This window comes from Triticum dicoccoides, chromosome 4A, assembly GCF_002162155.2.
Source record: "Triticum dicoccoides isolate Atlit2015 ecotype Zavitan chromosome 4A, WEW_v2.0, whole genome shotgun sequence".
NCBI lineage: Eukaryota > Viridiplantae > Streptophyta > Magnoliopsida > Poales > Poaceae > Triticum > Triticum dicoccoides.
The window spans coordinates 639,161,135-639,181,810 of record NC_041386.1 but is presented as its reverse complement, the minus strand read 5'-3'; the positions used below and the strand labels follow the sequence as shown (position 1 = coordinate 639,181,810).

Here is a 20,676-nt window from a genome sequence, read left to right as displayed (position 1 = left end):
TCAGTTTGAGTTCCTTCTATGCGATTGCTGCTGATTTGATTCTTGCTGTTGGAGAAGCTGTGGCTTTTTCTCATTGAAGGACTGGCACCGTTGGAGCTGCTGTTGAAGGAACTCGGACTGAGCTGGCCCTGGATCGTGGCCCCATTGATGTTTTGAAGGTATGACTGCTGCCGAAACTGAGGTTGCATTTGCTGCAAAATCCAACTTCGTAGAAGTGGCGTAGCTCTAACAACCATGTTTTGTGGCTGCTGGAACTGCAACATAGTAGGTGACATCTTTGTTGGGTCCTGAAACCCAGCCGCAGCCACCGTTTGGTAAATGTCAGGCTGTAAACCAAATAACGACGCATCCAGCCTTGGCTGCATCCAGGGATTCATACCAGCATCGCTGAAATTCAGCGACTGGAAACCAGGGTTTGCGCTATCTCGAAGCCACATGAGCGAGGAAGTCAAGTCATCATCCTTACCACCTACAGAAAGAGATAGATAATTTATAACACTCCATATTGAAAGCATACTACACAATTATTCAAGCACAACTATTTATGAATGCTAGAGACCAGCTGTCCATCATACCATGCAGAGAAGGCAAGCCTGTTGGCCGCGGTCGCTTCAGTCTGAGTGGAAAAGGAGTAGGGTACATCGGGAAAGTTGTCAGGGGTTCAATCTCCCAAAGTGACACCCTTGGCTGCCTCTCTCCAGCAGTTGATTCATCCCAGCCAACCTGCATTTTTCATAAACAAAGTTTTCTGTCATGCTAAATTGTGAAGTTATACCAAGCAATCTCAATAGGAATTTGCGTCTCATCTAACAATACATGGGTAAGCAACAGGCGATGTTCATGTACAGACTTGACTGGATACAATAGTAAGTGTTAGCCAGTAAATATACCTTCACAGACCGCCAATGTGAGTTTGGCCAACGGACAGCATCAAGATCACTAATTCCTGTAATTGCCCCCATGTATCTGAACAATAAGAATTGGTCTGGTTAAACAATTAAATATTTTTAGATAAGTCTGCTAATAGTTAATACAATAGATGTTTTTAGATAAGGTTGCTAATAGTGAGTGCGGGTTGATAAGGGCTAAAGAAAGGGGGCAATTCACAAAATGCGCGACGCTGACCGGCCCAGCCAAGCTGACTCCAGTTGGCGAGCTGTGATTGGCCTAGGACCAAACTTGCACCTCCATGACAAGTTGAAGGACGAAATAATCCATTTTTTTATGTTTGAGAACCAAACCATATCACCTCCATGACAAGTTCAGGGACCTGTAGTGCTATTACCTCTTTTTTTTGGAGTTGTACTCTGTTTACTCTTGTCTATCAGAGGGCCCTGCAATTGTCATGTGTTTTTTGACAAGTACTTCTCTTACACTGGGCTAAGCTGAGTACCCAAGAAATAGCATTTGGCTTATGCCCAAACACTAGGCAACACGCGTTTCCGCGTAGTGTGACGACCATGTGATGTTATTTTCAGTGTGAACTTAGAGCACTTACAGCCGCATATAGTTAATGTCCGCAGACAATAACAGGTCACACCTCAAATTCTTTCTTCCACAACCGAATACCACAATTATGAATTCTCAAATCCATTACAATTACATGCAACAAAAAACGTAAACTAAATATTCGCCGACGCTCATTCAGTTCCACATTTGTGCCCATGTTCGACGGCCGACTGAGCCCCTACGAGTGAAGGTGCGGTATCTGACGAGCTAGAGTAGGACATAGGACACAGACCGGCTCATGGGATTCGAGGCGCCACTGCCTCCCATGCCCTACTCTTCCTTGTCAGAGCCCATGGACTGGATGTCGCCGGCCGATGTGAGGTCCATGATACACCCGTCGTGGTCGAAGCCCGATAGGTCCACCGCGAGGGTTGCCGGTCACCCACAGAGGCTCTGCCGTCATGGTGTGCGACTTCTCCTCCCCGACATTTGCCGCAAGGGTGATGTGGCCTCCCATGCCCTCTGCCTCGCATGGCGAGCACATCGCGCCATATTAGCCTCCGACGTGGACGAGCCATAAGTGTCGGCGCTTGCCTCTGACTCGGAACCCGGCGTGATGGCGAAGACGTGCCAACGAAGGGGTTGTGTTGCCGCCATGGCGTTGGGCGCCAGACGGACCACACCCCATCCAGGGAGGCAGCGGCGACGTGCCTCGCACCAGATCCAAGTGATATTAGGGCAGACGAAATGGATTCCCGCCGGTTGAGTCCAACCGCTGTGGGTGGACTCCTCCCGGGAGGGTCAGAGCACAATGCAGGCGACCACCACCTCCTCGGGCACGCTTGGGGCGTGGTCTTAGTCGAGAGACCAAGGAGTTAGATCCGCTGCCCGTCATGTCGGAGAAGGCCGCAGGTCGCCGGAAGGGAGCTTGGGGGCGGAGTGGAGTGGCTAGCGTTTGGTTCAAGATGCGGATGACGACAAATTTATGGACGGTTTGGGTGTGCCAACTTGGCCCGGATCAAACGTGACGGACACGCGTGGATCCGCTCGCACCCCCCCATATCCGCCTTGGATTTGGGCTGAATACGAGGAGGTGCCGGTTAGCTCGGATCTATAAGGCCGGTATGAGCTCGTCTGGGTCGGGACTTTGTGATCAGTCATTAATCGGGCCACCTGCATGGGCGTATAGAAAGGGTTTGAGTAGACCAGTTATAGATGCTCTGGCCTAGTAAAAGTACGGTGATCCCGTCGTTTGCTCGATTTTATTTGTACAAATATACAATACGATGAATAAATACAAATATACAGTACACTGAACAAAATGCATCGTGGCATTACTCCTGTCCGCTTGCTCCTCCTCCCACTCCTGACAGCAACTTATCACATCACCATGTACTCCAATACAACATACTCCTCCACCGCACCACATGCATTCGGAACTTAACAAAGCTACAAGTACGTACTACTATGCAATAACTTACCAAGCACCTGGAACACTTGCTCGAGCGATCCTCCACCCACACGTACGGCAGAGTTTGACGATCTAGCGGCCCATCTCCTGCATGCCGGGCGGGTTGACGCCGCCAACACCGGCGCCGCCGTTGCCGCGCTCGACGTTGAGGTGCCAGCCAATGTCGGGGTCGTAGCCACGGGCCTTGAGCTCCTTGTACTGCTGGATGAGGCCGCAGGTCTCGCAGCAGAAGTGGACGCAGCAGTCGCAGCAGGGCTCGTCCGGGAGCGCGTACTGGGCGCGCATCTTGGACCTGTACGTGCAGGAGTAGATCCAGTGGCACCCCGTGAGCGACCCCAGCAGCGCGTAGAGCGCCCCGCTGGTGCCGCACGACGTCGAGCCCCTGTCCACGATCTCCGCCACCTTGCCAAACGTGATGCAAGGGCACCAGCACGTCAGGCAACCTGCATGGATCATAGGTCACATGTGTTAGACACGCATGTGAGACATGGAGACGAGTTGGAGGAAGATTGGCACGAGAGGTAGGGTATATGCGCGTACAGAGGCCGCAGTCGTCGAAGCAGTCGAAGAGGCCGGAGGACCAGGCGGCTGGGGCGGGGGCGCCGCCGACGGGGACGCCGGTGACCGGCTGCGCGGCGGGCTTCATCTCGACAACGGCCGGTGAACTAGAAAGATGTGATGAGCTCTTTGTGTTCGATCGATGTCGCCGGGTAGTTGTTGTTCTGTGCCGGGAATGGGATGCTTATATATAGCTCGTGTCTACTGGTTTCGGATCGAGGCGGCGGGTTTAAATTTTTGCACTGTACCGAATTGTTCAGCATGTTAATTAATCCATCCGTGTTTGATTGGTGATAAGCACAAGGAAAATTAGCCTCAAGTCAAACCGGCGTTCCCTTGACCCGAATGAGCCGTACGTCTATACTCTATACAGGAGGGTACGTCGTTGAAGGCGACAGCCAGCTGCCGCGAAGCTCACACCGTAGACTTGTAATCTGTCTGATCTGATCTGATCATTTCTTCAGCGTGTGGTAACAGGTGCTATATACTCCACTAATAACACTGTCAATTGACCTTTTTTCAGCCGAACAATACTTCGCCGTGTACGTGTTTGTGTAATTTTGTTCTCTTTTTTTTCCTATCTGCTCGAGAGAGAAATAATTGCGTAATTACCGAACTACGGCGGATGTAATCGTTTTCTTTAAATATAAAGTTTGGCCGGAGATGAGGTGGAGTAATAAGAACATCTAAAGCCGGACCTCTTAAACCCGCTTCATACGCTCGGGCGGGCTGCTCGGTCACTGACCGGTCATGTTTTTTTCGACTCAGACGGACGTCTCAAACGGGTCTCAAACGCCCGGACTGACCGGCACCTCCATATCCAGCCCAAATATGGGATGGGTATAGGGGCGCCCGGGCACGCTCGCCACGTCAGACCCGACCCATGTTGGCCACGCGACCCCACTTATTTTCGTCCCCGTCCTCTCGTCGGAGCAAACCCTAACTGCTTCACTCCACTCCCTCCCTCCCCTCCGCCACCCAAACTCGCCTCCAGCGCCCATGGCGGGCAGTGAATTGGACTCCGACCAGTCTGGATCCGTCGGCTGGGGATGTCATCCCGTGTGGGTTGGAGGAGGCAATGACAGTCTTCGTTGCACTTCGCTGCTCCCGTGAGGACAGCGCCTGGCCAACGGACGGATCCGTCCGCCGCGACGCCAAAGCGTAGGCTTGCCTGGCGCTCGAGTCCTCTAGTGCTGGATCCTAGCGGTCTCGGTCTGAACACCTCTCCTTCCCCATCACCGAGCGGGCAGACTATGAGTCCCACCGGGAATGGGCGGTCCGCCGTGGGAAGGAGAAGATAAGGGCCGCCGAGGCTCGTATCGCGGCAGAAATGACGGCGGCGGAGGCGGCTGATGTGGCGGCGCGGGCGGCCGGAGAGGAGGAAGCCATCCGCCCCGCATTGTGAAGAAACGGCGGCAGAGGAACACACTCGCCCTCGCCCGATAGCAAAATCGAGCGGTCCATGCCATGGCCGGACTACCACCGAAGAAGGACAACTCCAGCGACGAGCAGATCCGCCTCGGTCCGTACTGCATCTTAGACTGGTACTTCCGCGAGAAGGACGACAAGGGCGCCGGGAAAGGAAAAGGGTAGCCGTGGATGAACTCCATCATAACCAAACATGCCAAATTTTTGTAGTCCGATGGAATGTTTAGTGTAGTGTGATGGAGTTGCCGGATGACGCATGTGCATCGACATAGTTGCATGAGTTTGTATGAATTTGAGATATGATGATTTAGGTGTTCGGATGTGGATTACATTTTTTGAGAAGCGCCCGGTCAGTGCCCGCGGACGCGCCCGGGCGCGTCCACGGGCGTTTGAGGGGCCGAATTTATCAAGTCCGGTTGTATGCTATAAGCCTGAGCTACGGTATGTCAAACTAAATGTGGATGCAGCATCCTTTGTTGATAATGATATGGGTGCTACTGCAGCTATTATAGGGGATGAAAAAGATAATTTCCTTGCCGCCCAATGAAAAGTTATACAATATGCAGCTGATGTGATCACAACCGAAGCACTAGCAATGAGAGATGCATGGATTGAAGTTTGCAAATTCCCTTGGTTTTAATCGCATTGAGGCAGAATCAGATTCTTCACGATTAATTTACTTTTGCACCGGGCAAACACAATGGTGGGATGAAGCTTAGCAGTATTTGCAGAGTGTGTGGATTTAGTGTCGACGATTGGAAAGATCATGTTTAAACATTGTTCTAGAGCTGCTAATGAAGCGACTCATGTGCTAGCAAATCATAATTATTATAATAATAACTCTTTTACTTGGCTAGACGAGCTCCCTGATTTTATTATCAACGTACTCTTGAGCGATGTAACCTTATTTGAGACGGAATAAATCTAGCCATGATGGCCTTCATAAAAAAATGTTTGGCCAAGGTGCATGCTTGTTTTCTTCCTCGATTAAATAACTTGTTTTAACTCCTTTTATTTTAAAGAAAACTATCAATCTATTCTTCTAACATTATGAAAGTACAAAGAGCATGAGAAGTATCAAAAATTAAATTCATATCCATAGATCACCTAATGACGACTACACACAGATGAGATAGCTGAAGGCACGCCCCCGTCATCTCCCCTTTCTCATAGGAGCTGCGCAAACCTTGTTGTTATGGATAGTCAGAAAGTCGTCGTGCTAAGACTCCTAAAAACCAGCACACGAGAACAGTAATCATCGCCTACGAAGAGAAACATAGATAGGAAATATCCAATACATAGACACAAGAACACAGATGAACAAAAACTGGTCCATGTTGATCCACCGAAGACAAAGACCGACATAAACCTGCAAAATTCGTCGGAGACACACCTCCACACATCTTTCAATGACGCGAGAGGCACCGTCGTGCTAGGGGAAAGGCAGGGTGGAACTTATTTCATCAAGATGTCACCGCCGCCTCACCTTCCCGAAGGACACAAAATCCTAAACAGATTTTAAAAACCGAACTTGGAGCCTTTTCATTGACAAGGCCCGGGATTCATCATGCCTTCATGGCCCTGAAAGCAGTAGCGGAGCTACAGATGGAAAGTTGGGCGGGCCGGCCTATAGAAAACCTAAATTATTTTTCTCATATGGCTCAATTTACTCTAACACCTCACTGATTTCAGACTGGACAGAGCGGGCCATGGCACAGTTTTACTTGCACATAGCTCCGCCCCTGCCTGAAAGCACAGGAGACGAGGCAGATCAATGACGGCACGGATCGGAGATGAGAAAACCCAAGATGCGTAGGACTCTCTTGTGGGGAGGAGAAAACCTTTTAGAGGTACTAACTCCGTATATGACTGTACTTTAAGCCGGCCTCTCACTGTCGCATACGTCTCAGCAATCCTCTAATATAATTGTCTGTTGTGTAAACTTTCAAGTCCGATGTACGTACCTACGCACAATATATTGTTTCCTGGCAGATCAATCATTGAATTTGTCCCTAAACTTTGGCATCTACATCTTGTAGTTGGCCAGTTGCACAATAAATATTGGTACTAATCTTGACGAGAGTTTAATCAGCACACGTATTGTGAGGCTGGTCACAATAAGATTATCATACATGTTTTTTTGAGGAAAAAGATTATCATACATGTTAATTAACTAGACATTTTTTGTTAAGGTGTCACATAATTAAATAAGGTGAGAGAGGATTGAGTATCGTGATGTAATACCGTACCAATATTACATGATGTACTAGTACATGTCATGCATGACAATAAATGATGTCAATATGAAATCAAAGTATGATACTATATATTGTGAAGGTAGTATTATACACTAGTATATACTTCTCATTGTGACCAACCTAATACAAGATCACTCCCAATGCTTTTATCATATCATAGTTTCATAGCTAATAATCTAATTTAGAATCTATTTAATAATGAAAGTGAGAGCAACCATATATCAATCTATATACAAGATACAAATCATAGTGCCGAAACCAAGATATCTCATAGCTAGGGCTAGAAAAAAGCTCGAAGCTCGTGAGCTAAACGAGTAGCTCGTGACTCAACTCGAATCGACTCGAACTCGAAGAATAACGAGTCGAGCCGACCTTTAGTTTAAGATTGTTAATAGACCAAGTTAAATGAGCCAATCTCACGAGTACTCGTGTAACTCGTTAGGCTCGGTACAAAAGATCAGTCACTCCCAATACAAAAAAAGATCAGCCACTCAGCACCCTATGTCCCATGCGCACAACACAAGGGTTGGCCGTTGAAGGCCCAGCCACCTAGGAGACTCATGTGTTACAAGGAAATTGATATTGTTTAGTGATATATATGTTTAATATATACATAATCATTTTCATAATATTTGATGGTTTTATGTTCATATTTTTAACGAGCTTAACAAGCTAAACGAGCCAGCTCGCAAGTTAAACGAGTCGAGCCAATCTTGGATTTGAACTCGTTATAATAACGAGTCGAGTCGAGCTAACTCGTTAGCGACACGAGCTCTAGCGAGTCGAGTCGAGCTGGCTTGACTCGGCTCGAATTCCAGCCCTACTCATAGCTTTTCTCTCAAAAAAGACATTAAATAAAGGTTCTTTTAGATATACACAAATATATACTGCACTGATGCTATATCTAAACATCTGTTCATGGGAGTGCACTTAATACTTTTAGTACCTTCTATGTCAGCCCACCATATATTTTCGACCAGCGGATTAGAGTACCTTGATTTCGGACGAGGATTAGTGTACCTTTTAGTTGTGTAAATGCCAATCTAGGTTAATCAAGTCGTTATGTAGGTTTGTTTGAGCACATTTACGCTCAATGTGGCAATCTTATGTATAACTATCAGCTAAGTTATGTTAACTGTGTTTCAAATAGTGTTTGACAAGACTAGTTTGTGCAAATTTGTGTCTGGGAGTTCAATTTTGGACGAGGACAAATTTGGGTGCTAAAAAGGTGAACTTACCAAAATTTGAAGAGGAGGTGCTAAATTGTTTGAACTTCTTAAAATTACTACCTCCGTCACGGTTTAGAAGACACCGTTAAATTTGCGTGCGTTTTCATAATAAACAAGATTTAAGGCGTATTACATTTATTTCTAGTAGCTAATTAGTACTTCAATATACTATTTCTATATGCATGCGTAGTGTGAATACTATTTTTTAGCCCATCCTACAACCAATAGATAACCACCTAGGTCCTAGAGAATTTCCAAGCGCGCCTTCTAAACCGTGACGGAGGGAGTAGTGTAGTTGAATGTGAGGAGGTGTTTCTGAGATTGAGGAGTTAAGATTGAGAGAAAAACGCTCTTAATTTAATTTTTTAATGTAAAAAAAATGCTCTTAATTAGATGGAGAGACGACGTACTCACCTAAAAAACGTGGAGAATACATGGCGTCATCGATTGCGTAGTTTCATTGCTCGTACACACTGTACACATGCCGGTCAACTTGGAGAGAGATGCAGTTTCTGTGCTATTTCCCCTGCGTCAGGTCAGTGCCGTGTCAGCTGGCCGTACCCACCGAAGTCGTCTCAAACTGTAGTACTGGTCAAAATACCACTGGCGCAAGAAAGGGAACGGCGACAAGTTTTGTTCGGAACATGTCCATGGCGACGAGGCAAGAGCTAGCAAGCAAGGGGGAGGACTGAGGAGCATCATATATATAAAGCCCGTCCGATTTGACTAATGCGCTTTGAAGCGGAGCCCCACAGAGACTGATTTTTTTTTAAAAATCCAAACTTTCAGTTTCATAAAATTCCACTAAAAATCAGCGCTATAGCATTTTAAGAATTGCCTCACTAAATATATCAACGTGTAACGTCTCGCTAATAGCATGCTATAGCGTGATATGGCACGCTAATAGCATATTTTGAGGTCGGCGCTATTTTTGTTGTAGCACGCTATTATTTTCCAAATTTCAGAAAAAAAACATATAGAGGCATACAAAGGATGTAATGCATATGGATGTAAAATTTCACGAAGAAATACCTTGAATTGCGAGCTGTATAAAAAAATTGTCGTGAACTTTGAGAATGAACAGTGTGTGTGCGCGCACGCTGAAAAGCCGCATATTTGTTTCTAATTCTCCAACTGTCATTTTAATCTATTTTCATGATAAGAATTTCCAAAATGTACATTATGTCTTTTGGTGTACCTATATTTTTTCCTAAAATAAAATAAAATGTGAAAGTATGAATTTCAAAATTTTCAAATTCGACCTCCATGGAGCACAACCTCCGTTCAACATTTTCATTTAATTTGTCCCTTCTTTGGAAAATTCATAGTTTCTTGGGAGTGATGGCAGTTCCATGCGGAGAGTGCCTTGATTGTTTTAGCAAGCGCCTTCTCTTTGCTCTTCTACATGCAATAATATATAAAAGAATTGTTTTTAGGGGAGACAATTTCTTTTCGGCCAGTCTTTTTTTTATTGGAGGGAACTATTTCCAGGGACTCGCTATGTGTGGCTCGCTGTGGAATGTTGCGGAATGCGGAGCAAACTTACATAGGTGATTGCCTCTACGCCGCTCGAGTTTAGACTGTAGCAACCCTAGCAACCTTTGTTTTTCGGAAAACGCGATACTTTTTAAAATTTGTGAATCCTTTTTGAAATGGGAAATATCTTTAAAAAACCGTGACTATTTTTTAAAATTCTCAAACAATTTTTGAAAACAAGATCATTTGTTGAATTTTGTGACCAAATTTTTAAAAAAGAACACTGTTTTATATTCTGAACAGTTACAGAAAATATTCCAGAACATATTTTTAAAACATGACCATTTTGAATTTGTGCAAAGAAATTGAAAACGGGAACATTTCTCAAAAATGTGAACAATTTTTAATAAAATAAAAATACTTTGAGGACTGTGAATATTATTTAAATTGTAAAACATTTTTAAAAAGGAAATCCATTGAATTTTTAACAAAACTTATACACAAATATTTAAGAAAATTATGAGAAATTATTGTAAAATACGATTTTTTAAAATTCTTGGACATTTTGATAAAATGTGATCAGTTTTTTAAAATTGGTGAGATTTTTTTAATACGGCAACATTAAAAAAATGTGAACTAGTTTTGTTTAAAGAAACATCTTCTGAAATTCCTGAACTTTTAAAATTCAGGGACATATTCTGAAAACAGGAACATTTTATGAAATTTTGAACAACTTTAAAAAACTACAAGTGTTTTTTGAATTTCCAAAGAAGTAAATAAACATAAATTTGAAAATAAAAAAAGTAAGAGGGAAGAAAAAACAGAAACATGAAAAAAACTAAAAAAGAGAAAAGAAAAGTAAAAACTGAAAGAAAATCAGGAAACCCAAGAAACCAGTTCAGAACCTTGTAGAAGGTTTCCAAAACCGGTTGGCTCGGAAGTAGGTTACACACGCGGGGTCTCAGACAAAGGTGCAGCGTGCCCCTACGCCTTCCGCCTGCTATTTCTCCTAAATTAAAGTATGTAAATGTAAATACTCATGTCAAGTTGTCAACCAATTAAAAAATTCATTTTGAGAATTGGCTTGTAGACGACTGGTGTGTCCTTGCCGAAAATTCTATAAGTTCGGTATGTAATATTAGCTTCTACATCAATTAAAATTTTATGGGGCGCCTTCCTATTAGAAAAGTTTATGAACTGCGGCTATTTTTTTTCGAAAAGCATTCAAATCTATTATAAATGTTCATCAGAATAACAAAGGACCCCAACCATAATAGTATCAGTCGAGATCTCTGGATGATCGAACAACCACTACCACTGTCAAAATAAGCAGTCGACACACCACTGTCCTTGCTCCTATATCCAAGCCGACCTGACCTTGTCGATGACAACCGAAAGTCCTCATGGACATGCTCCAAAGACTAGCGCCCCGGAGCCACAGTCGTCTTCATTGAACCCTTGAATGGATCTGAATAACCTGACACCTGTTCTCACCATCACGTACACACGATTTGAAATTCTAACCTCGCTGCTAGCCGACATGAATCAACAATAGAGCTTCATCGATTCCGTCCGGACTCGAAGAAGGAGCGGCATCATCCACCCGAATGTTACCCTTACGAGGACAAAACTTCTAATCTGTCTATTAGTTGAAGCCAAGGCACCAGGACTCCCATCCCCGCCATCAGCCATCAGAGTGGCAGGCAGAGTGGAAACGAATCCACGGCCTCGCTGGCGGAGATCATGGGAAGGAAGTACTTTGTCCTGGCCGCAGAGCGGGAAAGAAAGTCACATGTGAAATTTGAGGTAATTTGGATGTTAAGGACATGTCATCTTAGCCACCGGAGTCTGAGCCCCTGATTTCATCATTTCTGATGACAAGCAATTTTAAGTGAAAAGCCAATGGTTATATTTTTTGTCTATTTTTCTCTCACACAACTCTCACACCATCCCTATCGCATGATTGATGACACAAATGTCATCTTATTTAGAGCGTGAACTCATCTTTTTTTTGAGAAATCTCGCCACTTTATTGGATAGTAATGTTCATAGGTACACGGTCTGGGTCATGAGGAACCCCCAACCAGACATGTCTACCTAAGGCAAGATTACAAGCAAACTTGGCGAGATTATGAGCCTCAAAATTATGACTCCTATGCTCATGAACAAAATTATAGAAATTGAAGCTAGTCCTACGAGCTACTATTTCATGAACAATTGCCGAATGTGGTCCTCCCGTGCCCTGATTTATGTCCTTGACTACATTCTAGCAATCTGATGCTATCAGTAGTTGCTGAATATCCAGGTCCTCTGCAAGTGCAAGCCCCTCCCTACATGCATAAGATTCCAGGATCACCGCATCATTTACTCCTCGAAACACCACCGCCGACGACCCCAAGTAAGCTCCAGAGTGTGTAAAACAAGAGATTTGGGAAACTGCCCGACACCCTAAACGGGGTGTGGCTTTCTCATTATATAAAGGTACCAAGGGGTATAATACAATATTACAATGTTTATACAGAGGCTACGTATATACACAGTCTAACACCCTCCCTCAATCTTAACTATGGCCTGAAGTACAAAGCAAGTTAAGATTGCGCCTACAACCTACAAACTGTGGTTGTGGAAGAGGCTTTGTGAAGATGTCAGCAAGTTGATCCTTTGACGAGGTGAACTTGATACAAAGTAGCTTCTGTGCAACACGTTCCCGAACAAAATGATAGTCAACCTCAATGTGCTTCGTCCGAGCATGAAACGGTGGATTAGATGAAAGATATGTAGCACCGATGTTGTCACACCACAGAACCGGAACGAGCTGGAGAGACTCTCAACTCTCTCAATAGAGACTGTACCCATATGATCTTAGCAGTCGCATCAGCAACTGTTTTGTACTCAGCTTCAGTACTACTACGAGACATTGTTGCTTGCTTGCGAGCATTCCAGGCGATCAAGTTAGAACCCAGGAATACCGCATAACCCCCCGTGGATCGCCTGTCATCAGGACTACCAGCCCAATCTGCATCTGAAAAAGCTGAGAGCTCACAAGACGGTGCAGGCTGAAGAAGCAAACCATAGGAGGCAGTAAGACATATATAATGCAAAATACACTTTACAACTGACCAATGGGAGTCCTGGGTGCATGAAGAAACTGACACACACGGTTGACTGCATAAGAGATATCAGGCCTGGTAATAGTAAGGTATTGCGGGCCATCAACGAGACTGCGATACTCAGTAGCATCATCAGGTGAGAGAGAATCCCCATCAAGAGCAGACAACCGATCAGTAGCAGACATCGGAATGATAGCATGTTTGCATTTCAGCATCCCAGCACGACACAACAAGTCCAATGAGTACTTCTTCTGTGTAAGAGTCAACCCAGCAGAAGAACGTGACACCTCCAAGCCAAGGAAAAAATGCAAAGCACCTAGATCCATAACAGCAAAGTCACCACTGAGTGCAGTCACAAGACGATCAGCAGCAGCATCGGAGGAACTGATGAGAATGATATCACCAACATAAACCAGGAGATACATCGTAACCTCAGGACGCTGAAGAAGGAACAACGACATGTCTGCAGTGGAGGGAGTAAACCCAAGAGCCCGAAGAACAGAGCCAAGGTGAGCATGCCATGCACAAGGAGCCTGTTTGATTCCATACAGTGCCTTAACCAGACGACGGAGATGATGAGGACGTGCAGGATCAACAAAACCAAGGGGCTGACGCATATAAACCTCCTCCTCCAGAATTCCATGTAGGAAAGCGTTCTGCACATCAAGCTGACGAAGAAACCATCCTCGAGTAATAGCAAGAGACAACAGCAAGCGAATGGTAGTAGGCTTGATGAATGGACTGAACGTGTCTTCATAATCAAGACCATACCTCTGTTTGAAGCCCTTGTTAGCGAGCCGTGACTTGTAGCATTCTATAGAACCATCAGCATGTCTCTTGACTTTAAAAACCCACTTGGAATCAATGACGTTGACACCAGACACTGGAGGAACAAGTTGCCAAGTGTCATTTTTTGTAGAGCCTAAAACTCCTGTTCCATGGCGGCACGCCAGTGAGGAATACTTAGCACAGCCTAGAAGTGACGAGGTTCTGCAGTGGGATCAACAACAATATGAGCCATGCACGCAGCGAGCCATGCCACAGTCCCATCCGTGCGTCCCTTCGGATGAAAGATGCCGGATTGACTCCATGTGCGAGGACGAAGGGGGACAGCAGGTTGTGCTGGCGATACCGATGCAATAGGTGACAGCGGCGAGGCCGCTGCATCTGACGAGTTCGCACCAGAGCTCCCTGGTGATGGCGAGCCGGGGGAAGCCAGCCCACTGGAGGCTGAGGCGGGGCTGACTGGATCTAGCTCAGGGCCGGTCGAAGCAACAGCCGGCCCGGGCGAAGAAACCGCCAGGTCAGGCGAGGCCGGCACCGGGCCAGGCGAGGCAGCAGCCCTGGGCGAGACGGCAGCCGTCAGGCCAGGCGAGGCCAGCATCGAGCCGGACAAAACCGGCGCCCGCGTGGCAGCCTCCACAGGCAGTGCAGAGGCGGGTTGGCGGGTGCCACCCGACATGCATGTCGCATGCACGTCCCGACCGTGAGCCGTATTCGTTGCCTGTTCATCAAGAAGCTCAAGGCGAGCGCCGCGTCCAATACCTGCAGCATGATTAGGAAGCAACGCAGGGGCATATGCAACATCCACAAATTGACCAGGCAAAGATATTGACGATGCACCGGTGGCGGGGGAGTGGTAGAGTTTGGCTGAAGTGCACGAAAGAGGGACACGTTTTCATGAAACACAACGTCACGAGAGATGTAGACGCGATTTGTAGGAACATGAAGGCACCTGTACCCTTTGTGAAGGGAACTATACCCAAGAAAAACACACTTCTTAGACAGGAACTCTAGCTTACGCTTGTTGTATGGATGTAGGTGAGGCCAACACCCACACCCGAACACTTTGAGGAAAGTGTAGTCTGGAATTTCTTTGAGCAAGAGTTCAAGCGGGGTTTGTATTTTCAGAAGTCGTGAGGGAAGCCTATTTATGAGAAAACAGACTGTGGAGAAAGCATCACTCCAAAACCGAAACGGAACGGATGCATGAGCTAGCAAGGTTAGGCCAGTTTCAACAAGATGATGATGCTTACGTTCGGCAGTTTCATTCTGCTGATGTGTATGAGGACAAGACACACGATGCGAAATCCCAAGTTTGTTAAAAAAAGAGTTGAGGTTGTGGTATTCACCCCCCAGTCAGATTGAACATGGATGATTTTCTTCTTAAGGAGACGCTCAACATGTGCTTGAAACTGGATGAAAACATTGAACACATCAGACTTGCGCTTAATAAGATACAACCAAGTAAACCGACTATAAGCATCAATAAAACTGACATAATAATTGTGACCACTAACAGACGTCTGGGCATGACCCCATACATCAGAAAACACAAGCTCAAGAGGATGTTTCACAACACGACTAGACTCTGAAAACGGAAGTTGATGACTCTTGCCCTGCTGACATGCATCACAAATAGTTTCACTAGTTTTATTGGACACAACTGGTAGTTCATGATGATGCAACACATGACGAACTATACGAGCCGCATGATGACCAAGGCGCGCATGCCAGTGCGTAGGCGACACACGAACACCACTGAACGCCTGCGGAGAAAACTGCATGGGAGGTGTGCACGGTGCGTCAAGTGCATACAGGCCATGGCGAAGATGACCGCTAAGCAGAACGGCCCTCGTGTCCTGATCCTTGATAAAGAAACGAAAAGGATGAAACTCAGCAAGGACATTATTATCACGAGTAAGTTGATGAATGGACAATAAACTACGCGTAGCAGAGGGAACTCGAAGGACATTGGAAAGATGCAATTTACAAAAATTGTGTGTGAGGAGAGAAGCCTGACCAACATGGGAGATGCGCATACCTGCTCCACTGGCAGTGTGCACCTGATCATGACCACGATACGGCTCCTGATTAGACAGCTTGCTCATCTCGCCGGTGAGGTGGTTGGTAGCTCCGGTGTCCATGTACCACGTGGGATCAATGGAATAGGATGGAGTGCGACCGTGCTCATGACTCGTCACCGCGACTGCGGCCTGCTTATCATTCCCTTTGCCATTGTTGCCCAGGCCCAGGAAGTCTTGCTTGTAACGACGATGACAACGGGAGGCAATGTGGCGCTCAATGCCACATAGCTGACAGGCCTGCTGAGCACCACAGCAGGGACACCAAGCAACCGGCCGGCTACCGCCAGTGATGGTCGGCGTGTTGCCCCGCGAGGCCTGCTGTTATGAGGGCGCCGTTTTGCCACCGGATGGTGACGACTTCGGAGGTTTACCGCGAGTCGCGACGTGGGCGGAGACGAAGCCGGGGGAGACACGACGCGCCTTGATGCGCTGCTCACGGCCGAGGAGTCGTGCATAAAGCTCACGAGGTGGGAGTGGATCATCCCGGCCATGAACGTTCTCAATGAGATTGTCATAATCATCATCGAGCCCGTTAAGCACGTAGGTGGCGAAATCCTCATCCTGCAGTGGCTGGCCAACGGAGGCCAACGTGTCGGCGAGACCAGTCATCTTGTTGAAGTAGTCCGTGATGCTGAGGTCACCAAGCTTGGTCTCACCCAGCTCGGTGCGTATAGAATGAGCACGCCCCTGAGACTGAGAAGCGAAGCTAGTGTGAAGCGCCGCCCATGCCTCTCGGGACGTAGCGGCAAAGATGACCAGCGATGAAACGCTCGGAGTGAGCGAAGACTGGATGGCGGAGAGGATGGCCTGAGCCTGGGCCACCCATGTGTGGTACGCCGGATGATGAGGGGGCGGACACGGGATGGATCCGTCAACATAGCCCTCCAAGTAGCGGCTCCGCAGAAGAGGCAACACCTAAGCACGCTAGGACAAGTAGTTATCTGGCGCAAGCTTCACCGGCAGCAGGTGCTAGAAGTAGAACGGCGACGACACCGCGGCCTGATCAGCATGAGCATGTGTCGGTGGTGCATAAAGACCCATCGACGGAGCCATCTCGGCATGAGCAGCAGGTGCCGAGTACGGTGCTTAGAACCCGGGAGGACCAGCGGCGAGGGCGCCATAGTTCGGCGCAACATGAGCCCCATAGGGTGAGGCGGCCGCGGCCATGTGAGGCTGCAGTTGTGGAGTCGCCGCGGCCCCGTAGGACTGCTGCAGCGGAGCGACCGCGGACCCGGAAGGCGGCTGCGGCGAAGGGGCCGCGCCCCCATGTTGTGCTGGATAGGGTTGAGGTGGCGGCGGCCCGCAGGGATGCCGCGGGGGCGCCGCGTAGAGTTGGTGAAGCGGCGGCGCACCATACGACGCCACCTGCCATGAAGACGACGGCGGCGGCGGTGCACCATGGGCCACCGGGAAGGCGTCGTACAAGTTAGAAGTGACGCCGTAGGGCGACAGCGGGGCGACGCCGTAGGGCATTGGTGCGGCGACACTGTAGGGCGGCAGCGTAGTGATCTCGGTCGAGGCAAGGTCCCCCGAGGCGCCAGATCCGATCGGAGAACCTGGCGGCGACAGGGCTCCATAGGCCGTCGCGAGAGGCTGAGAGGCGAGGAGCGGCGATGTAGGGGCGAGGACCGGCGGCCGCGGCGGGAGCAGCGGAAGACCAAGTAACCTACTCTGATACCATGTAAAACAAGAGATTTGGGAAACTGCCCGACACTCTAAACAAGTGTGGCTATCTCATTATATAAAGGTACCAAGGGGTACAATACAATGTTATAATGTTTATACAGATGCTACGTATATACACAGTCTAACAGAGTGGTCTCGACAAATCGCAGCTACTGCTCCTCCACGTCGATGGCGGGCCACAACACCATCTAAATTGATTTTCTGGGTGTGAATCGGTGGAGGTATCCAACGTTGCTGCACATTACTGGAAGGTACACTCGCTGGTTTAATAGCCCTAGCTTTCGGAAGTTGATCTAGCTCATTTATGTAGGAGTTGACAAAAGAGAAAACCTGATAATGGACTTTGAAAGATTGCTTCATGTATTGTCTTTCGTCTCGCATATCATATAGACCATAATGTGATAACCATCCGTGCAAACTCCTTTTGGTCCAACACATCATTCATTTCAAAAAGCCAACTCTTAGCACTGGATTCAGTGTTCACTGTCATTTTAGATACTAGATTGTCATCAGTAAGTGCCCAAGTGCATCTGGCGTTTGTACAGGATATTAATGCATGGCGCCACGAATCTACACAGCCGCAGAGTGGGCATGCATCCTGCTCAGCCATGTTGCGATGCTTCAGCACATCCGTCGTTGGCAAGGAGTGTCGAGCTAATCTCCAGACAAAGACCTTTGAAGGAACTACGATGCTCCAAAGCGAAGACCACGAATTCGCTTCCCTCTCCGTGTCCGACTGACCCGCTCTTCCTTCCAACCAATTCTCTCGTTGGATTTTTGTAGTGACCATGAACTTATATGCTGAACTGACCGTAAACAGTCCCCTACCATCAGGGTGCCACGCCCAGAAATCAGAAATGTTCCTAAAGCGTGAACTCATTTGCTACCAACATTACGTACACTACAAGTTTTGACTTTGGAAGGTAAATGGATGAAAATAGTTGTACATATTATGTGGTAAGCAATCTCAAAACAAATAATGTAAAAAAAAAGGTTTCATGTGTTCTTTGATATTTTCGGCAGGTTATATTTTCTGCTCAATTCTTTTTCTATCTAATAAAAAATAGAGATCCCACGGAAAATAAAATTTACGCATTAATAAAATGTCCCAAATTGGCAAGCACCAAACAATGTCTCAATAATGACAAAAGGAGATCACAAAGCTAATAAATGATGTAAACTAAAAGAAGCACTATGAACATATAGCTAGCATAGAAAACCTGGTCGATCAGAAAAAAAGAACATCAAGAAGCACGTTACTCTGTGTCGACAACAAAGTATGTTACCGCAACACGTGCGAGTGGGGATTAGTATTATTTCTCGCGGCGAGTTCAGGACGGGCCGGGCGCTGGCGCCGGCGCGGCGCTCCCACCGGCCCGCTTGATGAGGGCAGTGACGGCCCCCATGACCTTCTCGAACTCGTTGCCTTTGGGTAGCAGCCCGGTCTTGACGGGCGCCGTGAGGCCATCCCGGCACTGGTCGCAGTTCCACGTCAGCCCGTCCTTCTCGGCGCTCTCCACGTAGTCGCGCGCGTCGTTGAACTTGGCGTCGTCCATGGCGGTGACGCCGCCCTTGCCCCTGTCGACGTCGAGGTGGGAGACGGCCTCCTCCACGTCGGCGACGCACGAGTCCATGCACTGCCACTGCGGGCCCTTGATCGTGACCAGGTTCAGCTGGGTGCGCGCGGCCGTGCCCTCCGCGGCGCCGATCTTGGCCGCGGCACGGATGCCCAGCTCCGCCAGCCCGCGCGCGTCCACCGTCATGCTCTCCGGGATGCCTGCCAGGAAGGCCACGCAGAACTGCTGGTCTGGCGCCTTGGAGCAGGCGTCCTTGGCGGAGTTGCCGGCGGCGGTGACGAGGAGTGCGCTGGAGAGGAGGAGGAGGAGGAGGAGGGATAGGAGGTTGACACTAGGCGTGTTGCAACGCGCCGCCATGGCCATGGTCGATCGATGAACTCGCTCCGGCCTGAGGATCGATTTGTCTTGGGAGTGGTGACGAGAGCTGCATGTACGTACGTATGTGCATGTGCCCGCTCGGTGCGCGTGGTCAGGAGTGTTTTGTGAGCGAGCGGTGGCTGAGTTTTAAGGAGAGCAACGCGCGGACTATGGATTACCAGCACTCCTAATATTAGTAAAAAAAAGAGAGTATATACTAGTATTTTGCAAACGAATGCAATCATATTATTTCAGCATGTTCAATACATGCATAGTGTAATTTTACACATATTAAAGGGCATATCTATGTCTATGTGGATTAAGGTCATGAATCTCATTTGCTTTAGAAAACCATAGGTTCAGTTTAGTGAAGATTGCAACTTGCGCCTGCTCTAGTCTCTCTTTTTCTAAGAAAAAGTGCACTTTTCCAAATTTGAATGAGACTTGAGAAAATTATACTCAGATGGTTAGGTTACTTCGATGGAACCAACCCACACGGTTCAAGTCATAGATTTGGCATTGGTGGTCGCATTTTTTTGTATATATTCCAGGCCTTCCGGTGATGTGCGTTCAGTGGAGGGAGACGTTCCCATTGACTAAGAAGGTGTCTGTGGCAAGTTCGTCAATTTCAAGATGATGTGTCGGCTCAGTCTCTCGGAGGTGCTCATAGGGTAGGGGGTGTGTGTGCGTGCGTTTATAAGGATGAGTGTATGCATGTATGTATGAGCATCTACGTCTGTACTATGTTGAAAAAAACGTAGTTAAGAGCGCCAAGTACATAGCAATGATATAGTAACGACATGCAAGTTATATCACACCAGATTGAAAACCATTTGATTATTGTTCGAAAGTACTCCTCTGATAAGAAATATATGCTGTTTTTGGATATAATGGGCGAAGTTTTATGTTTTTTTTTTGGGGAAACTTAAGAATAGCGAGCAAATACTAAAACAACCTACGAAAGCGAGTTCTTTTTACAACCATATTTTTCTAGCTGCACCTAGCAAATCAAAAAATTTATGGTCTAAGCTTGAAATTGATTTACGAAATTAACTAAAATGACAAGATTTCTAAGCATAAGGAGTAATGATAATGCTGACGGCTGAAATTTAAATTTTTACAATGGTATCTAAGTTTATTTTCTATGATGTACACTCTCTGTAAAGAAATATTGGTAGTGATCTAAATGCTTTTATATTTTTTTACGGAG

General features: G+C 47.2%; 3 protein-coding genes across 3 annotated transcripts; all 3 read right to left on the bottom strand.

The window, feature by feature from the left end:
• LOC119283935 (auxin response factor 17-like) lies at positions 1-967 on the bottom strand. The gene is made up of 4 exons (XM_037563277.1): positions 891-967; positions 576-723; positions 380-469; positions 1-191 (listed from the first exon to the last, which is right to left on the bottom strand). Exons 1-4 carry the CDS (start codon positions 960-962, stop codon positions 1-3), a joined length of 501 nt encoding a protein of 166 aa, XP_037419174.1. The 5' UTR covers positions 963-967.
• A 1,711-nt stretch (positions 968-2,678) lies between these two features.
• On the bottom strand, positions 2,679-3,621 carry LOC119289505 (cell number regulator 10-like). The gene is made up of 2 exons (XM_037568812.1): positions 3,461-3,621; positions 2,679-3,363 (listed from the first exon to the last, which is right to left on the bottom strand). Exons 1-2 carry the CDS (start codon positions 3,564-3,566, stop codon positions 2,993-2,995), a joined length of 477 nt encoding a protein of 158 aa, XP_037424709.1. The 5' UTR covers positions 3,567-3,621; the 3' UTR covers positions 2,679-2,992.
• A 15,242-nt stretch (positions 3,622-18,863) lies between these two features.
• Positions 18,864-19,538, bottom strand: LOC119289504. Its single transcript, XM_037568811.1, has one exon. It carries the CDS (start codon positions 19,470-19,472, stop codon positions 18,864-18,866), a length of 609 nt encoding a protein of 202 aa, XP_037424708.1. The 5' UTR covers positions 19,473-19,538.
• Between the last annotated feature and the right edge of the window lie 1,138 nt (positions 19,539-20,676).

Coding starts and splice junctions, on each gene's coding strand:
- LOC119283935 (XM_037563277.1), bottom strand. CDS start 962: ATGGGGGCAATTACAGGAATTAGTGATCTTGATGCTGTCCGTTGGCCA. Junction 724..890: donor CACATTGGCGGTCTGTGAAG/GTATATTTACTG, acceptor TGAAAAATGCAG/GTTGGCTGGGATGAATCAAC. Junction 192..379: donor GCTGAATTTCAGCGATGCTG/GTATGAATCCCT, acceptor TGGATTTTGCAG/CAAATGCAACCTCAGTTTCG.
- LOC119289505 (XM_037568812.1), bottom strand. CDS start 3,566: ATGAAGCCCGCCGCGCAGCCGGTCACCGGCGTCCCCGTCGGCGGCGCC. Junction 3,364..3,460: donor CTTCGACGACTGCGGCCTCT/GTACGCGCATAT, acceptor TGATCCATGCAG/GTTGCCTGACGTGCTGGTGC.
- LOC119289504 (XM_037568811.1), bottom strand. CDS start 19,472: ATGGCCATGGCGGCGCGTTGCAACACGCCTAGTGTCAACCTCCTATCC.